The sequence below is a fragment of the Hypanus sabinus genome, chromosome 27 (assembly GCF_030144855.1).
Source record: "Hypanus sabinus isolate sHypSab1 chromosome 27, sHypSab1.hap1, whole genome shotgun sequence".
Taxonomy (NCBI): domain Eukaryota; kingdom Metazoa; phylum Chordata; class Chondrichthyes; order Myliobatiformes; family Dasyatidae; genus Hypanus; species Hypanus sabinus.
This window is the reverse complement of record NC_082732.1, coordinates 19,418,527-19,435,779: the sequence shown is the minus strand read 5'-3', so window position 1 is coordinate 19,435,779 and position 17,253 is coordinate 19,418,527. Positions and strand designations below refer to the sequence as shown.

General features: G+C 41.5%; 1 protein-coding gene across 5 annotated transcripts in view; it reads right to left on the bottom strand.

Annotated features, from left to right (window-relative positions):
* klhdc7a (kelch domain containing 7A) overlaps positions 1-12,613 on the bottom strand; it is a 30,120-nt gene extending 17,507 nt beyond the window's left edge. The window contains exons 1-3 of one of the 5 annotated variants that reach the window (XM_059951854.1): positions 12,523-12,613; positions 9,575-12,205; positions 1,891-7,270 (exon numbers count right to left, since the gene is read on the bottom strand). In XM_059951854.1, coding sequence (XP_059807837.1) covers positions 7,177-7,270; positions 9,575-12,060 — 2,580 coding nt within the window. In that variant the 5' untranslated portion in view covers positions 12,061-12,205; positions 12,523-12,613 and the 3' untranslated portion in view covers positions 1,891-7,176. Of the gene's footprint in view, positions 1-1,890; positions 12,206-12,522 lie in introns of all 5 variants that reach the window. The other 4 variants (XM_059951856.1, XM_059951855.1, XM_059951853.1 and 1 more) reach the window with 4 other exon arrangements.
* Between the last annotated feature and the right edge of the window lie 4,640 nt (positions 12,614-17,253).

The window sequence follows — 17,253 nt, the reverse complement described above, 5'->3', positions numbered from 1 at the left end:
GCCCAGGCTGGCGTATCTAGACAGCTAGGACACAATGACAGAAGCCCCAGACTCTCTCACACAAGCTGAAGAAATAGTCCGCTCTGTTTGAACAGAGCTATCAGTTGAATGACAGTGCTTGGTTTCGGGATTCATAGGAGATTACTCAGATTTTCCAACCACATGTCAAGTGGCATTTTCATTATAAGAAGTCAGCCTGTCAGATAGACTAAGTGCTTGGATGATACATATGCTAAATAGCTTGTTCTGAACACAGGACTGATCCCTACCCAGTCTGAGCATTTCTGACAGAATGCCTTGAGCCTTGTCACTATAAAACAAAGCAAAGTAATTAAAAATCAATAGATTGTGAAAGTAATTTAAATATATTGGCAGGCATGAAACTTATTGCAATTTTCATCATTAAAAGGTCACAGCAGGTTTCAATATTCCCCGGTGACAGGGAACGAAATGAAATTTACTGAAAAGTATTCAAAACAGTAATTTTTCAGTTTTTCTCCAAGTTAAGATACCCTGAATTCAAACCTGGTTTAAGGCTGGAGCACAAAATCTAGGATGAAACTTTGGAAGGGTGTCACAGAATGAAAGTTGATACTGAAGCACATAGGAGATATTAAGATCCCTTGGATAAAGGTGTCCCGCCTGTTCTGATGGCTCAAATGGATATTTAAGATCTCATTTAGAGTGAAGATCGTCTACATTCCTTATCTCAACTAAAGTTGTCCAGAACTAGATTAACTCGACATTTATCTCTCTATTTATGAAAGTTGGTTCTATACAAATTGACTGCTGAGTTTGCCTACATAGCAAATGTGGCTTATCTTCAAAAATAATTAATTGTTTGTGAAGTGCTTTGGGACATTCTGAGAATGTGGTAAACAGTGATATTAATGTGTATTCTTTCTTTCTTTAATAATCTGGTTTTTTATGAGCTGCTCAATGTTTCAATTCCCTTGGGCTTGCTTGAATGAAAATTTGTGAATCACACAGCCTTCTGTCTTTCAGAACATAGGAATGGCTGCCTCTCTCTACCCTGACTGCCAGGCTCTTCCCATTCCGTCTTCTGTCTTATCTTTCGCCATTCACATTTCCTTTGCTATTTAATTTCTTTCAATAGTCTTCTGTTCTGATAATGATATTATTGTTGGGAATAGAATGAGATCAAATCCAGGCATCCAGCATCAAACACTGAGCTGTCAGGTTCCAGCCAGGTTCGGATGAAGGCAGATCCTGTTGAGGAGCTTTCACACCAGCTCAGACCTGTTGCACTGAATGTAGAATTGTTTGCTTGCAACGGCAACAGTCTGCGTCTCTGCAATGAAGGGGGAATTGTGCCCTTATCTCTTTCTGTTAATCCAAGCTGACATTTGGTGATTATTATTAAAATTCTGCTACAGATGTGCAGTTTCAGAGTGATGCTTCAGCAGTTATTTCTGCTCAATGATCTGCCAGGTGCCAAAAGGTATAAAAGCTTTGGGAGTGAGCATTGGGAGATTAACTTGGAAAAAAAGAGGTTAAAGTTAAGCCAATTCATCCTGGTTTGGCAGAGCCTCTTCCTCTCCTATTGGCTACGTCCTACTTCAACAACATCAACACCAACATCTTGCATTTTTGGAGCATGTTTTAAAAAATAAAACACACAAGACACTTCAGAAGAACATGAATGAACATAACTTGAATGATGAAATCGAAGATGTACACAAAGTCAGAATTGAGGCACGGTTTGGACTTCAGAACCAGTAAAAATTGGTGTTGATCTGAAATAGACTATTATGCTTTTTACACAATCTCACAAACTCAAAATCCATCTTACTTTGTAGAACAGTAGAACTCGGAGCTATTGCATTTATGACACTGCTGTACATACAGTAAGAATTCATAGATACTTACATTTCACAGCCATTTTCATTATAGTATTTCAAACTGTCAGATAGTCTGTGTTTGACAGATGTACTACAAATCATATTCTGATGAAGTAAGCTGAGAAGACACTTATGTGGAATATGGAGCCAGGATTGATTACTTGCAACAAACGATCTGTTTTGTCTCGACTTATTCTGCAGATGGGAAGAACATGAACTGTTCCAAACCTCTGAATGATCTACCTGCCTGGATGCACGGTTGGTTACCTTTCGGGTGCCAATCCAGATCTTGTGAGCTGCAGTGTGGCATCTGCTTACCCAGCATGATAATGCCCTCTGCCCATCTGTTCCATGCCTGGAGTTAAAATTTACCCCACAAACTACTCAGTCGTTTAATTTCTTCTTTCTGAGAGACACATTAAGAGATTGCTTACTTGCTTATTACATTCTGTTTTTTTTATTGATAAATTACAAAGCATTAAAACAATAAGTGGGCACATCTGGTGAGAACTTTCTCTTCTTTATACAATGGACCAACATTCAACAGATTTGTTGGAACAGAATTTGGCCATTCAACCCTCAAGGGTACTCGACGATTTAATCAAATCAAGCTAATCTATATTTTGACTTCATTTAGGAGAAACCACAATGCTTTATGTGCTAAGTTTGAATGCAAATTGTGTTCAGTTGTTTTGCAACTAAACGAAACGAGGCTTGTGAAACATTTTTTATTCCTGTTGTTTCATCTTGAATTGCAGGTTCAGTGCAATACACTGGATTGCCTCCCACAGGATTGCTTTCCACTGCAGCTAGTTATTTATTGTTAAACATTATGTTTGCTTGAAGCAAAGCAAGTGCTGAAGAATGTTTAATCTACTCTCGGAGCTCTGCTCGGCAAGCTTGACTAACCCGCATTTATATCTAATCCAGTTTCAGTTGCTGCCGATTCCTGCAATCTGTGTAATAGCAGGTGTTGAAGCAAGCGAAACAGCTTAAAGTACATTTATTTCACTTACTCAAAACATATACTTTGGGAGGGGAACCATAAATTTGAAGAAGGTTGCTATTAGTTATGCAGCACTTGGCCAGCCTTGTGTCTTTGTGCAATTGGAGACATTTTGTCATTTTGATTATACCATCTGCCCTTTCACTGTGGCCCTGCAAGCCTTATTCTACCAGACTTGCAGGAAGCGAATTTCACTTCACACTGACAGGACTTCATATCAATTAAAATCTCCATTTCAGATCTTTTTGCAAATGATCCCAGATCTGTGCGCTCTGGTGACTCTCCCATCATTAGAAACAATTGCTCCCTAGTTACTCAATCAAAATAATTTCGAACACATCGACTGAATGACTTCCTGACGTTTTCTGCCATAAGGAGATCAGCTTCTCCATTCTCCCATTCCTAAATTCTCTTTCTCCTGGAAGCATTGTAGTAAATCACTCCTTCAAGTTCTTGCAGCCCTATTAGGACTAGATAGCAGCAAGTGTATTTGGCCTTAATCTGCTCCTTGGCTCTCATCTAAGAGCGCTGGGCTGCAACCAGGGGTTTCCGTGAGCTGTCCATCGGATCTGAGTCTGTTCACGTTGCATTGTGAGCTATTCAAATGCAAAATGCATCGCAATAAATCTAATCTGATTCTCAACCAAATTTCCATGTACACATGCAATACCGAGCAGGATTAACTGGATGGGGATTACTTACTGTCCATTACACGGCTGGCACAGAGCAGCAATGAAGGCTTTCTACCTCTGTCTGTATAGAAGAATTCTTCATTGCTGTTTCTGTAACAAATCCTTTTTGACCAGTCAGGGCTTTTTTGCCGTGAGCTGAACCCCCGCACATGTAGGACCCGGTGGACCACGCTTAATTTGGCCTCTACCCTTTGACCTGTTTGACATGGGTGACCCTACCAAGAGACAAAGCACAAGGCCCTGTCTCCAGCCAACATCGCTCTCCGGGTCACTGAGGCAAGCAAGTCTCCAAACCCCATGACAAAGATGTGGTCTTCTTGAAGGATGGGGATTAGGAATGCATGATGTTTTTGTCAGGTTTTATGGTACACTAGTGTTGGCTGTCTGTACTAGCGGATGAAGTTTGAAGTGCGATACAAAAAACAGAGGTGCCTCTGAAACTGTGGATTATGTGCTGATTGGTATGGGGTGCACAGGGTTCAGACGACTAATAACGAGTGCCTTGCAAATGGAGTGATGGGGGCAAGGGGGTCTTTGGGATTGTGTTGGCTGTGAAGGTAGGATGATAGGAAAAGATCGTGACCAGGGAGTATGACAAGCTCAGAGACAGGGTGCTGGTGGATGAGGCTGAGTGAGAAAACTGTCTCATAGCACTGTTTAAGTACTACTTGCAAGCAGATGTCAAAAATACTGAGAGACCCTGGCTGGCTCACACCTTTCTTGGACAATGCATATATATTGGGCAAGTGGCAGCTGATAAGACTGTGGTACAGTACTTACCTGCCCGGTTCATCGCTGCATTAAAAAAGAGCATGTAATGAACTCAAAAATTTCCTTTGTACTTGATTTTATTTCACAGTTGAATTATGCACAATGAGATCTAGCTTCCAGGCCTGGGCATTTTTGCGTGTACTATATGAGACGACACGAGTGTTGTTACTTCTAACGTACACTTTATTGCAACCACCAGCGAATGGCAATATTGTGCATATATATGAGAAAACCCTGCTCCCAAAATGCAACAACACAGAACGTAACACGTAGCACACACGGCCAACTTAACCCTTACGGTGAATTCTGCCTAATTAAATTAAGGAATCACTACAGCATAAAATTAAGGGTTGGCGGATGAAAGAGGGGTGAAGGTTGGGGAGGAGGAATGCCCCCATTTTTAGTAATCAGCTGTGGGCTCTGGCAGTGATGAAACAAAAGATGCTAAAAATACTCATCAGGTCAGTCAGCATCTGTGGAGATGGAGAGTTACTGCTTCTGGCTGACAATCTTCCATCAGAAGAAAGGACTTTGGTGGTGTTAGTTTTGACAACACTGGGTAGCATTAGTGGTAAAGCAGAGTTAAGAATGAAAAAGGAATAAATTATAGTAATAGTATTTTAAATTTTAGGTAGAGCTGAGTCTGTGGCAGGTGAAAACCCTCTAGAATATCATGAAAAGAATTTATGGAGTCTGTCATTGCTTTGTCATGAGAATATTTTATTTGCTTGCAGTATATTTGATTTCAAAGATCAGTGAGTTTTACCACCAATACATTCACCAGAAAATTGAAAATTATTTTAAAACACTTTCAACATTGCAGATTTCAAAGGAAATGTCAAGAAGCATAGAGTGCAGTCTTACACTAATTGTGCCTTTCTGTAGCTAGACAGAACAAGCCACTGCAGTGCCAATGAACATCCATTGCAACATCACAGAACACTGGAAAATACACCTCAAATGTAAATCTCACCTACACAAGAATCACATCCTGTCATTCATGTTCTTGTCAGTGAGAACCAGTCATTGAGAAGATATTGGCGATACTCGGGCTATTGCAGGTTCCTGTCTAAGCTGAGTTCTGGGGCATCAGATCTGTGTTACACTGTCTTTACACTAGCAAGTAACCAAAGCCAGCAACTAACATTACATCAGCAAAACAAGGCATGCATAAACATTTTAGTGAACACTGGTCACATGTATTGCAAGCTGGAGAGAAAGGGCTGAACCAGTTTAAACATGCCAGGACTAAGTACTTAAGAAAATGGCCAGTTTGGAACTTGGTGTGGAGTGGTAGACTTTTCAAGGTACCCTGATGGAATGGTGTCAGTTAAATAATTCATAGCATCTCTATTAATAGGTTATTACAGGTTAAGTATTGGGAGAGGAGCACCTATTTATTTATTGACATACCAGGTGGAATAGGCCCTTCTGGTCTTTCAAGCTGTGCTGCCCAACAATCCCTCGATTTAACCCTAGCCTAATCATGGGACAATTTACAATGACCAATTAACCCACCATCCAGAGCACCTGGAAACCCATGTGGTCAAGGGGAGAACATACAAGCTCCTTACAGGCAGCAGCAGGAATTGAACCCAGGTCGTCTGTACTGTAAAGTGTTGTGCTAACCACCATGCTACTGTGCCTCATGGATGAGATTAATCCAGGAGAAGTTAAGAATAAGTTGTATTTGGAGTGTTTACTCTTTACGAGAGAGTAGTGAATGGGGACGTGATATCTTTTGGTGTGGCAGGTATTGACTATCAGTCATTTTCAAGAGGGAACTAAACATCTATCAAGGAGAGCGATTGTCTTGCATGCGAGGTAATTGACTTTGTATATTACATGTGGTTATTATGAAATAGTCTAAAACATTCACTGTCAGATTGGCCAATTTTAGTCCTGAGCCACAATTCAGGATGCTAAACCAAAAACATTTTGTATTAATGCAAATCGTATTGTTTATTAGTCCCAAAAGCCGTTGCAAGCCACAATTTAGCAATCTAGATTGAAGCTAATTGTCTGAATGAAGATGCATTGATAAATGTCATAGATTATGCGATGGTTTCTGAGACAGTAAACTCTGTGACAATGTCATTCTGGTGAAGTTGTAGTTTTTGAATTTGTCCTGAGGTGCCTGTTTTATGGCAGTGTTCAAAACCAATGAGGGGATAAAATGATTATTTTTATTTATAGGGTGATATCATGCTTTTAATGTGTTCTCCTGCTCTCCAGTTAATGGAAATGAATTGAGAAGTTTTTTAAGACTCTGTTTACAGTTGAGAGCAAAATTCAACAGGGTTCAAAGTCACTATTCAATAAGGTAATAAATAGGGGCAGGTCAAGTCTTCTTTCACAATGACATCCTTCTGTCAATGATTTAAAGTTTTAGTGAATGGCATACATATATAGGACTCCATCCCCATATCTCAGTCCTCAGTCAAAAAAAAAGTCCTCAAGGAAGAGTCTATGGCTTAACTTTAAGTTGCTCTGTCAACCACTGCTGCTTCTGAAAGTGGGAGATTTTATTCAACGTGCTCTGACTATTCCACGTTCATGCCATGACTGCTCACAGGCAGGAAGTGGGATCTGAGGACAGACAGAGAATATCACTGAGAAGATCCTTTCAATCTTCCACACAATTGTGATGAGAGGGCATCTGAATTCTTGATTTGGCAGCGCTGGTATAAAAGAAAACTGCAGGTTTGGCTCATACTCACAATCTCTGCACCCCGTAGGGGACGCTCAGCACAAGGAACATGTTCCTGGAAGTTTGTATACTCGGTAGTCTGATAGTGAAGCTTTAACATGAATATCTTGCAGATGGTAGCCAATAAAATCTTGCTTATGGCATATGCAGTGTTATAAACTTCTTATGACAATTGGCTTCCTTGATGTTATTGATAATGCTTGGAAGAATTTTTTCACATAATGAGGTCCTGAAAGAATTAATAGTTTATCAACAATAAAAATTCAAGGGCATTTGTTTGAAATGATTCAAATCAACCTCTCTGTTTTAGATGCTGTCATTTGTTCTGATGTCTCTCATCTAGTTTTATAGAGAGTACCTTTGATCTATGCTGTGTTTAAACAACAGGAACTGTTTGTTTAATCTGCAGCAAAATACCCCTGATTTAGCCATTTTGCTCTTGTTGGCTTGTGGGTGGCACAGTACTGCTGCCTTGCAGATCCAGAGACCTGGGTTGGATCCTGACTTCCGATGCAGTGTGAGAGAAAATTGCTCGTCTCCCAGTAAGTTCCCTCTAGATACTCTTCCCCACCCCACCGCCCCACCAGACTTTTCCCATATTTCCAAGCAAGTTGGTGGGTTAATTGACTACTATGAATTGCCACTGGCGTGGCAGGTAAAATTGGCTGGTAGGGTCATTCATGGGGAGATGGTTAAAAAAAACAGGAAATGAGTATAGATGCGTGTTTGGCTAAGTGAGCACGCACAGTATGATCCTATGACTCTTCATGACTCCCAACAGATTAAAACTTTGAAGAATTATCCTGGCTCTCTCCTCTTCTACTTCTTTGGGGGCATGCTAGGATTGATTTGGATATCTTGCCCATACAGCTGTGGGTAAGTTCTAACAAGGAATGTCTGAATAGTTAATAAGAGGAGCATTACACAGGATCATAGAACAGTATAGTACTGGACTGGCCATTTAGCCCACTGTGTCAATCTTCATTTTAACTTATGCTAAAAGTCTTCCTCTTGTGTATCATTCATATCCTCTGCTCCCATCATCATACTCAGTTGAAACATAAAATGCTAAAAATGCTCTGCAGATCAGGCAGCACCTGAAAAGTGAGAAACAGGGGGGCGGTTTCCGGTTGATGACCAAAGCCTGCTCTGTGTTCACTGGTAGGCATTTTACACAGGATGGTCCCACCAGAAACCCCACCAAGAATCAACCCTTGCTTACCTACATATGGCCTACACTTCTTCGGTGGATCTTGCTAGGTTGTACAGCAAGTATTAATTTCACCCATAACCAATCTTCGGACCTGAACGTGGATTGGAGATTGAATTTAAAATGCAGCTCGGAACAGTAGTATTCTGGGAGCTGCAGATAGGAGCTGATTGCAAACCAAACAATGCCGATTCATTTTGGGTGTCTGGAGTGTGGGTCCAAAGAAGGAATGTTTGAAAACTATACGTAATTCAAAGGAGGCATTGTAGATATATTGTAACTATAGAATTGTGCTGCTGTTACCTTTGATTTATAGCGTATAAAATGTCATGTAATATTGGTTCGAGTGGGCCTCTTCGTCCAAGAACATCTCAATGTGATGCCCATTTTTGTTGAATAAACAATTTTATATCCACTAGCTTCAGACTCTCCCCAGTGACTTTGTTTAAATCATGACAGATCTAACCACACTGCTTTCTTACTTTTCCACTCATTGATAATGCCTGACATTATGATTACTGACCTTTCATTTATATTTGTGTGAAAATTTTCTTCCTACAAGGGCAGCTGAGGACAGATTGATAAGATCGTATCTCTTTCACTTAATTTCCTACTGGTAAACTATTGGAAGGTAACATAGGACAGTCCAACCTAGACTGAATTTCAAGTTGAAAGGGACTTCAGTGGAGCAACTATCTCTTTAAATGATAGAAAGGAAATTAGACACATTTTGCTATGGGTACACCAAACAACCTAATGTCAAAAAGCAAAATCCTGCAGATGGTGGAAATCTGAAATTGAATAAAACTATTGAAATTCTCAGTGGTTCTTTGCAGAGATAGAAAGTTAATACTTCAGTTCTTTCATTTTTCAGCTGATGAAAGGTAATCAGCCTGAAATATTGACTTTGTTTCTCTTTTCAAAGACGCTATTTTATCTACTGAGTATTTCCAATATTTTCTGTTTTTATGTCACAACATAAAGAAAAATTTTTAGACCATCCTTTATGAAATAGGGATTTTCAACAACAATTACACTCGAGTCTGTAATGTGTTTCTTTCTGGCAGTGTAAGGACAAAGGGAAACAGAATTCCTTTTGCTCCAGGAGGGACTGTGCAATCTTCCACTTTAAAATAAGGTGAGATCTCATGAGCTATAAACTGCATCATGAACCGCTTATTGATACAGTAGATAGTGTCATCCACAACGGCACACTGAAATGGTGCCATCTTGCAAACTTTTTTGGTGGCACATTCATCACTGGTTTTGGTGATGATATGATACCGAAACACACTGATACCATAATCCTGGTTAATCTCAAACCTGTAGATGAAGTTTTTGACAGCTGCTATATCAGTCATCTTGTCCTTCCTGCTCATCATGCTGCAATCATTCCATGAGTTTTCTTTGGGATTGTATTTGAGAAGTTGATAATAGGTGATGCCCCTACTCACGTAAATCTCACCATTGCACACAGTAGCTTTGTGTGTTACAGCGAAGATTCCTCGTGGTAGAGGTGCAGTGAAAGTCCATCTGTCTGTTCTGGGATCATACTTCTCCATTGTACTAAGACACTCGCCACCAATTGCATAAAGGTGCCCATCCAAAGCCACAAGTTTGCAATTGGGCCTGGCCTGGTTTAGTGGGCTGATCTCACTCCAAATGTTAGTGACTGGATTGTAGCAGAATACTTTGTTGGATAGTTTGATTCTTTTACCAGACCCCTGACAACCAGCCACAACAAATAGATAATTATACATGGTGCATAATGCACAATCCTTGGAGATTGATTCAACTTCCAGGTCAACTAATGGATGCCATGAATCATTCTCATTCTTGTAATAATACACTTTGTGATTGGTTTGAAAAGGTTTCAGTAATCTGGCAATGTTTTGACCATCTGTGTTTTGTTGAACTCGTCTGTTAGTCCAGATATTATTCTGGACATCCACATTGACCACCATTAAATACCTTTTTCCATCCATCCTTCTCGACAGGATCAGTTCTCTTTCAGCTGCTTTGAGTTGACCATAAATACTCGGGTTCTTCAAAACCTGCAAGTAATTGTCACTCATGACTTGGTAAGCGGCATCTTGCAGGTCCTTTAGGTCATGCTTCTTTGCAACGCACAATATCTCATAACAGTTCCCCAGATCCAAACGCCATTTCATAACATCAACACTTGACTCGTTGCTCAAAGGGATTGGAATAAAATTGGCCCCAGCAACAATTTCTACCGCTGTTTCCTTGCTGAGGTCTGGCTGGGACAAATATAATGAATCTACCAGAGAGCCCAGAGAGCTGGTGCTAAGGTCGTCAACTGAAGGTGCTTTAGAGTTAAAGTGACCTGAGGTGCTTTCTTCTGAAGAAACCTGTGTGTCTGTCTGGAGGTCAATTAGAAATGCTGGGGTGTCAGCAATGGCCGATATACTGTGCTTTCTGGAGATTGCTCTTATATTGATGTCAGACTCAGATGAACAGGAAGAAATACTGGCAGTTTCTGGATGTTCATCTGGACCCAAGCCAGATAACAACGAACAGAATGCCTTTGGTTTGACAGCCAAATCCATATCATCCTGAATTGAACTCAGAGAACAATAAACTTCCTGCTGGTCTCTCATCTCCTTCTGGAAAGATGAGCTGTTGAGGTTGTCAAGGGGAACTTGATCGGTGGTAATTTGAGCAATGGAACAGGTGTGGTTTCTGTCCTGATACTCATTTGCCTCTGTTGTCATTTCTGAAGTTGAAATGATCTTATGATTCACTTCCATGCAGGGCAGCAAAATACTTAGGCCACCTTCTGATCCGTTGCCAGTTTGGGCCTTTTCATATTTGACCTGATATACAGACTGAACACAGGGGGTATTAGATCTCTGAATTTTGATTTCAGGGGATTTCTTACAGGCACTGGAGTTATTTTCATGTTCCCCTGCCCTTCTTGCTGACTGCCTGTTGCTGTTGAGACGCTCCGGTGTCTCATTTTCTAAGAGTTCAGTTGGCTGACGGTTTACAGGTTGATACTGACTGCTTTTAGCCACCTCAGATGTGGGTGAAATGATAAGATCTTGGAAGGATTCAGTGACATTTGCAGACAGGGTTATATTTTCAGAGTCACGGTCAGCACTTACAACATCAAAGGAACTAATATTCTGACCCAGTTGAGACTCCCCGATACAATACGCATCCAATCCTTGTTCAGCACATGTTTGAGGACTGATACCGTTCAAATAATCCTCCTCTCCAGCAATTTGTACAGTTCCGTCGCTTTTGCTCTCCACCTTCTCTGTTCCTGAACCCTGGGTGGAATTTAATTTATTACTTTCCTTAGCTTGGAAGTTTCTGACCTCACACGCTTCGCAGGTAGCAACTGTGGCAGTGTTTGGAGCAAGATCTTTACCCCTTGACTCGGCCAGGTGACCCCTCGTCGCCCCGGGCTCACCTGGCTGCCTGTTGCTTCCGACAGTCCCACTCCCACCGTTCCGCTCACCTGCAATTCGGAGACTCTTCCTGTCTGCGCAACGGGCGCCGGCCGCGTTATTCGGGGACCCGGTCTTCACGCCGGCTTTCTCGGGGCTCCGTTCACTCTCACCGTCCTGCCTTGTGGGGTCACTGCCACCCTCCCGCCTGCTGAGCCTTTGAGAACTTGGCCGTGCGTCTGCGTTGCTCTGCTCCGGAGACTCCGACGAGCCTTGGCAGTCGGCATTTCGCCTTCGAGTAGCATTGGCAGATCTTGCTTTATAGTACTTGTAAATTAAAGTCAGGGTGACCACGAGAGCAGCCGACACGATCGCTTTCCCCGCGAATTCCATTGTCAGCTGTCATGTTCCAAGACCCGACAAACCGCTTAATCATTGATGCTCGCTGGCACTGACCCTGTCACAAACAAGCGAGCTATCAACTGTCGGGCTCTTGCCGAGCTGCTCACATCCGTGTTGTTCCAAAGGTGATCCTCACCTGTTTAAAGAAACAATTGAAACCTTACACGGCGTGTTCAGCCCTTCCTCTTCTGGTTAAAGGAGGAGGTCTCATTAGTTAATGACTTACAGGAACGATTCATGTAGTTCTGCCCCATCGTCCTTTCCAATTGTTTAAAGGAAAGTTTATAAAAGCTACACAGCTTAAAAGGAAAAGGAGCATTTAAAAAAAAACAAATCAAAAGGGAATAACTACATTCACTTTCCCATCATTGAGATGTTTCAACAACCAATTATCTCACTTTAAGAACTCTTTATCTCATTACCTCTCCTTCGTATTTGTTGCCGCTTACTTACATTTGTGGTTACAGTCTGTTGTCTTCTGCACACAGATGAACTTTCATTGATCCTGCAGATCCTATAGATTTGCTGAGTATTCCTCCAGGAAAATCAATCTCAGGATTGTATGTGGTGATATATATGTACTTCGGTAAAACATTTACTTTGAACTTTGAAGTAACGAGCCATGGAAATCCGCGGGATGACATGGAATGAGATCGCGCTTTTTTTTCGGCGTCTTTACAAGACAGGTGACCCCAGCCATTATCAATACTCTTCAGAGATTGTCTGCCTGGCGTCAATGGTGCATAACCAGGACTTGTGATGTGCACCCGCTGCTCATCTGACCATCCATAACCTGCTCCCATGGCTTCACATGACCCTGATTTGGGGGGTGGGGAATGCTAAGCAGGTGCTACATCTTGCCCAAGGGTGACCTGCAGGCCAGCAGAGAAAAGAAGGGCCTTGAACCTCCTTTGGTAGAGACCTATCTCCACCCCATCACAACACATTGTTCTAAGGGCAGACTGGGATAATGGGTTAGCCTTGGACACACCAGTTGTGGATTTTTTTCAGGGCATAGACAGGGAGTACATGGGAAGGAAGAGCATAAGGAAGGGAGATTGCCTATGGATGTGAGGTCCATGATCGGCCTGATGATCCAGCAGGAGGTATGAGGGAGTGTCTGAGGACTGGCATTTTGCCTCTGCAAGGTATGGATCAGTTTGCCAAGCTACAACAGCACCACCCTTGTTGGCAGCTTTGAAGACAACAGCAGAGTTTGTCCTTAGTGATCAGAGCACCACAAGGAAGGGGAAAGGTTGGACTAGCTCAGAGAGGTGGAAAATGGAATTACTATAAGAGGGTGGTTGCTGGTCCGTCTACACCCGTTGGGTGGAAGGACCAGTATCTCTAAGGTCTGAGTATGTTGTGTGGTGCAGAACTCTCAGAGAGCTAAAGAATTACAGGGAGGTGCTGGGAGATGAGTGTTTAAGAAAATCAACAACAATTGAACGGTGGAGCAAACTTGATGGGCGAATAGAAAAATACTGCTCCGATTGCTTATGGTCTCATATTGAATTGAATGGGGATTTATACCCATTCTTTGTTTCTGAACTGGCCATCTCTCTCCATTGACAAATATAAACAAGCTGGATGAACTCAGCAGGTCAGGCAGCATCCTTTGAAATGAGCAGTCAGCGTTTCGGGCCGAGACCCTTCGTCAGGTCCAGCATGTTTGTACATTTTGATTTGACCACAACATCTGCAGTATACTTTGTGTGTTTTCTCTCCATTGACACTACCTAATCTGGTGGGCATTTTCTTCAACGTCAATTTCACAGTTTTTACACATCCTTTCTATTTTCTCTATCCGTCTGCTGCCTGTCTCTCTCCTGCTCCCTTTTCCCCTTTCTCTTACTGTTCTCAGTAATCTGTTACGTGATTTCATAGTTTATCACCTCAGCTGCTCTCGCTTCACCCAATCAAAGAAATTCCCTTTCTCCTACCATCCCTTCCTCGCTCTCTCTCCCATCACTGGCCTTCCATCTGTTTCTTTTCCCACAGATGTGGCACGGCAGGCTGAGCGTTTCCTGCACTGACGGCTACATTCCATTTGACACTGCAACCCTGCTTTCAGTTGACTTCTATGTGCGGCTGCTCATTGTGTTACTTTGCAGAATTGTTGTTGGGGTTCTGAAAAAAAAAATCAGTAAATGCTGGACATTCTCCAAGAATCTAAGCAGAGTCTGCAGAGACAGGAGAAAAAGTTAATACTTTAGGTCTAAGTTGAGACTTATTGTTCAAGTTATACCTACTCTGGATTTAAATCCCATGAAAGTTAGCTTTATGTGTTGCAGTACCACAGTACATTACAAACGTAAGTTAACGTAAAGACAAAAGATGCACAAACTTTTTTTTCAGAAATAGGAATAGAAATAGATGAACAAGTCATCGGAGCTACAGAAGGTGGTTGGACAGGGAGGGCTGCGATTGGTTGGGGAGGGGGAGGAGCGGTTAGGGAGAAAAGGGAGATATTTGACTTTAATTTTGCTGCAGGGGAAAGACTGCTCTCTGCGAATGGCTTTGTAAGGGTTATGTTCTTAAAGAAGAGTAAGAAAAACTTACTACAATTGAGCAGGTAAGAGTGGCTCACTGATTTATTATGAGAAATTGTACTTGTAGGAGACCAGAAAGGTTATTCACTGTAGGACGTGTTATTTATTTACTAGGGTATAAGTTATGTATGCTGTGGTAGTGTAGACATGTCATTTATTTTGCACGGTAAAGTAATGTCATGATGCTCTGAAGGAAACCGACTAACTTTGCTGGCGATGTATATACTTACCCGGTATTTTTGAAAACTTTGTTTAAAAACTATAAATGTGTGTGAGCTTGCATACTACTTATTTCCTCCAGCACAACTCATGAAGGCAGTTAGTGATCTTGTGCTCTTTACTGACCTACGCTCGAGTCAATAGTGCATGTATCAGAATCATTTTCAACATGATTTCAGTTAATCTCCTCCCTTAGGCAATTGCCATAAATAATACTTTAACTGAGAAATTGAGGTGAAAGAAGCAAATCAATACATCACAACACTTGCAACAAATGACTGTACGGGTAGACGGATACAATTTCATATTAAAATGCAAAAATAATAATGTCCAAACTAACATTTTTCCTTCAAACAAGCAATATCACTTGTAATAGTGACAGGGAAAATATCATTTGCTGTTTGTGATATCTTTGCTCAATGTAGAACTAAATACTGGCATTCTCTTTAACAGTACAGCCACAACTCTGTAAAAGCTTGGGATATTTTGAGGATGCGAGACAGTGTAAAGGCAACTTCTTTCACCGGCCACCATCCTGCAGTTATTGCTGAGAATCCTTTGGCTGGTTTCAATAGAAATTCTTTCATCGACACTTCATGGAATATAGCCTTAGGAAATAAGCAGATCGATGAACAAAGCCCGAGTAACACTAAGGCAAAAAAAAAGAAAGAAATTATGAATTTGCCTCACTTAAAAACTGAACAGTGAAACTGAATTTATTTAATACAACATCTGTTGTTGAACTGGAAAAGAGAATTAACCGAGACTGGAAATTAGCCAGGGCTAAATTGAAACAAATTGTTAAAAGTGAATTAATAGAACTAAACCTGATTAAATGTGATCAATCTGAGAGTGCAACGTTCATACATAAAGAACATAATTCATTTTATGTGGGCAAAGTGTTTCAGTTGACTGAAACCTTACTTCATTCAAGTTGGCTTATTTACTGCATCTTGGTACATCTCTGCCAAACGTTGACAATGTTGCCACTTACATTCTAATTGGAGAGCATTGTTTTATGAAATAATTCAAGATCACTTTACAGAATGAAAACTTGCTCATCACATCTTTATACATAGCCCAGAAACTGTTGTGCACTCTAATAGATATATTACAGGCCATAGCATAGTGCGCCAATGACCCTTTAGTCATGTCATAGACACAGAGCACAAAAGTAGTCTATCATGTCTATGTTAACTGTCTAGTTCCATCAATATTAATTCCATTAACTAGCCCATGGGCCTTGGCCATTAAGCTTATTAAGATATTTCCTCAAAGTTGGAAACATAGAAAACCTACAGCACAATGCAGGCCCCCTTCAGCCCACAATGCTGTGCCGAACATATCCCTACCTTAGAAGTTACTAGGCTTACCCATAGCCCTCTATTTTTCTAAGCTCCATGTACCTATCTAAAAGTCCCTTAAAAGACCCTATTGTATCTGCCTTCACCAACATTGCCGGCAGCCCATTCCATGCACTCACTACTCTGAGTAAAAATCTTACCTCTGACATCTCATCTGTACCTACTTCCCAGCACCTTAAACCTATGTCCTCTTTTGGCAACCATTTCAGCCCTGGAAAAAAGCCTCCAACTATCCACACAATCAACTCTTTTCATCATCATAAACACCTCTATCAGGTCACCTCTCATCCTCCGTCGCTCCAAGAGAAAAGGCCGAGTTCACTCAACCTATTCTCATACGGCATGCTCCCCAATCCAACCAACATCTTTGTAAGTCTCCTCTGCACCCTTTCTATGGTTTCCACATCCTTCCTGCAGTGAGGCGACCAGAACTGAGCACAGTACTCCAAGTGGGGTCTGACCAGGGTCCTATACAGCTGCAACATTAACTCTCGGCTCTTAAATTCAATTCCACGATTGAATAAGGCCAATACACCATATGCCTTCTTAACCACAAAGTCAACCTGCGCAGCTGCTTTGAGTGTCCTATGGACTCAGACCCCAAGATCATTCTGATCCTCTACACTGCCTAGAGTCTTACCATTAATACTATATTCTGCCATCATATTTGACACTGAAATAAACTACTTCACACTTATCTGGGATGAACTCCATCTGCCACTTCTCAGCCCAGTTTTGCATCATATCAATGTCCTGCTGTAACCTCTGAAAGCCCTCTACACTATCCACAAAACCTCCAACCTTTGTGTCATCAGCAAACTTACTAACCCATCCCACCACTTCCTCAACTAGGTCATTTATAAAAATCATGAAGAGTGAGGGTCCCAGAACAGATCCCTGAGGCACCCTACTGGTGACTGACCTCCATGCAGAATATGACCCATCTACAACCACTCTTTGCCTTCTGTGGACAAGCCAGTTCTGGATCCACAAAGCAATGTCCCCTTGGATCCCATGCCTCCTTACTTTCTCAATAAGCCTTGCATGGG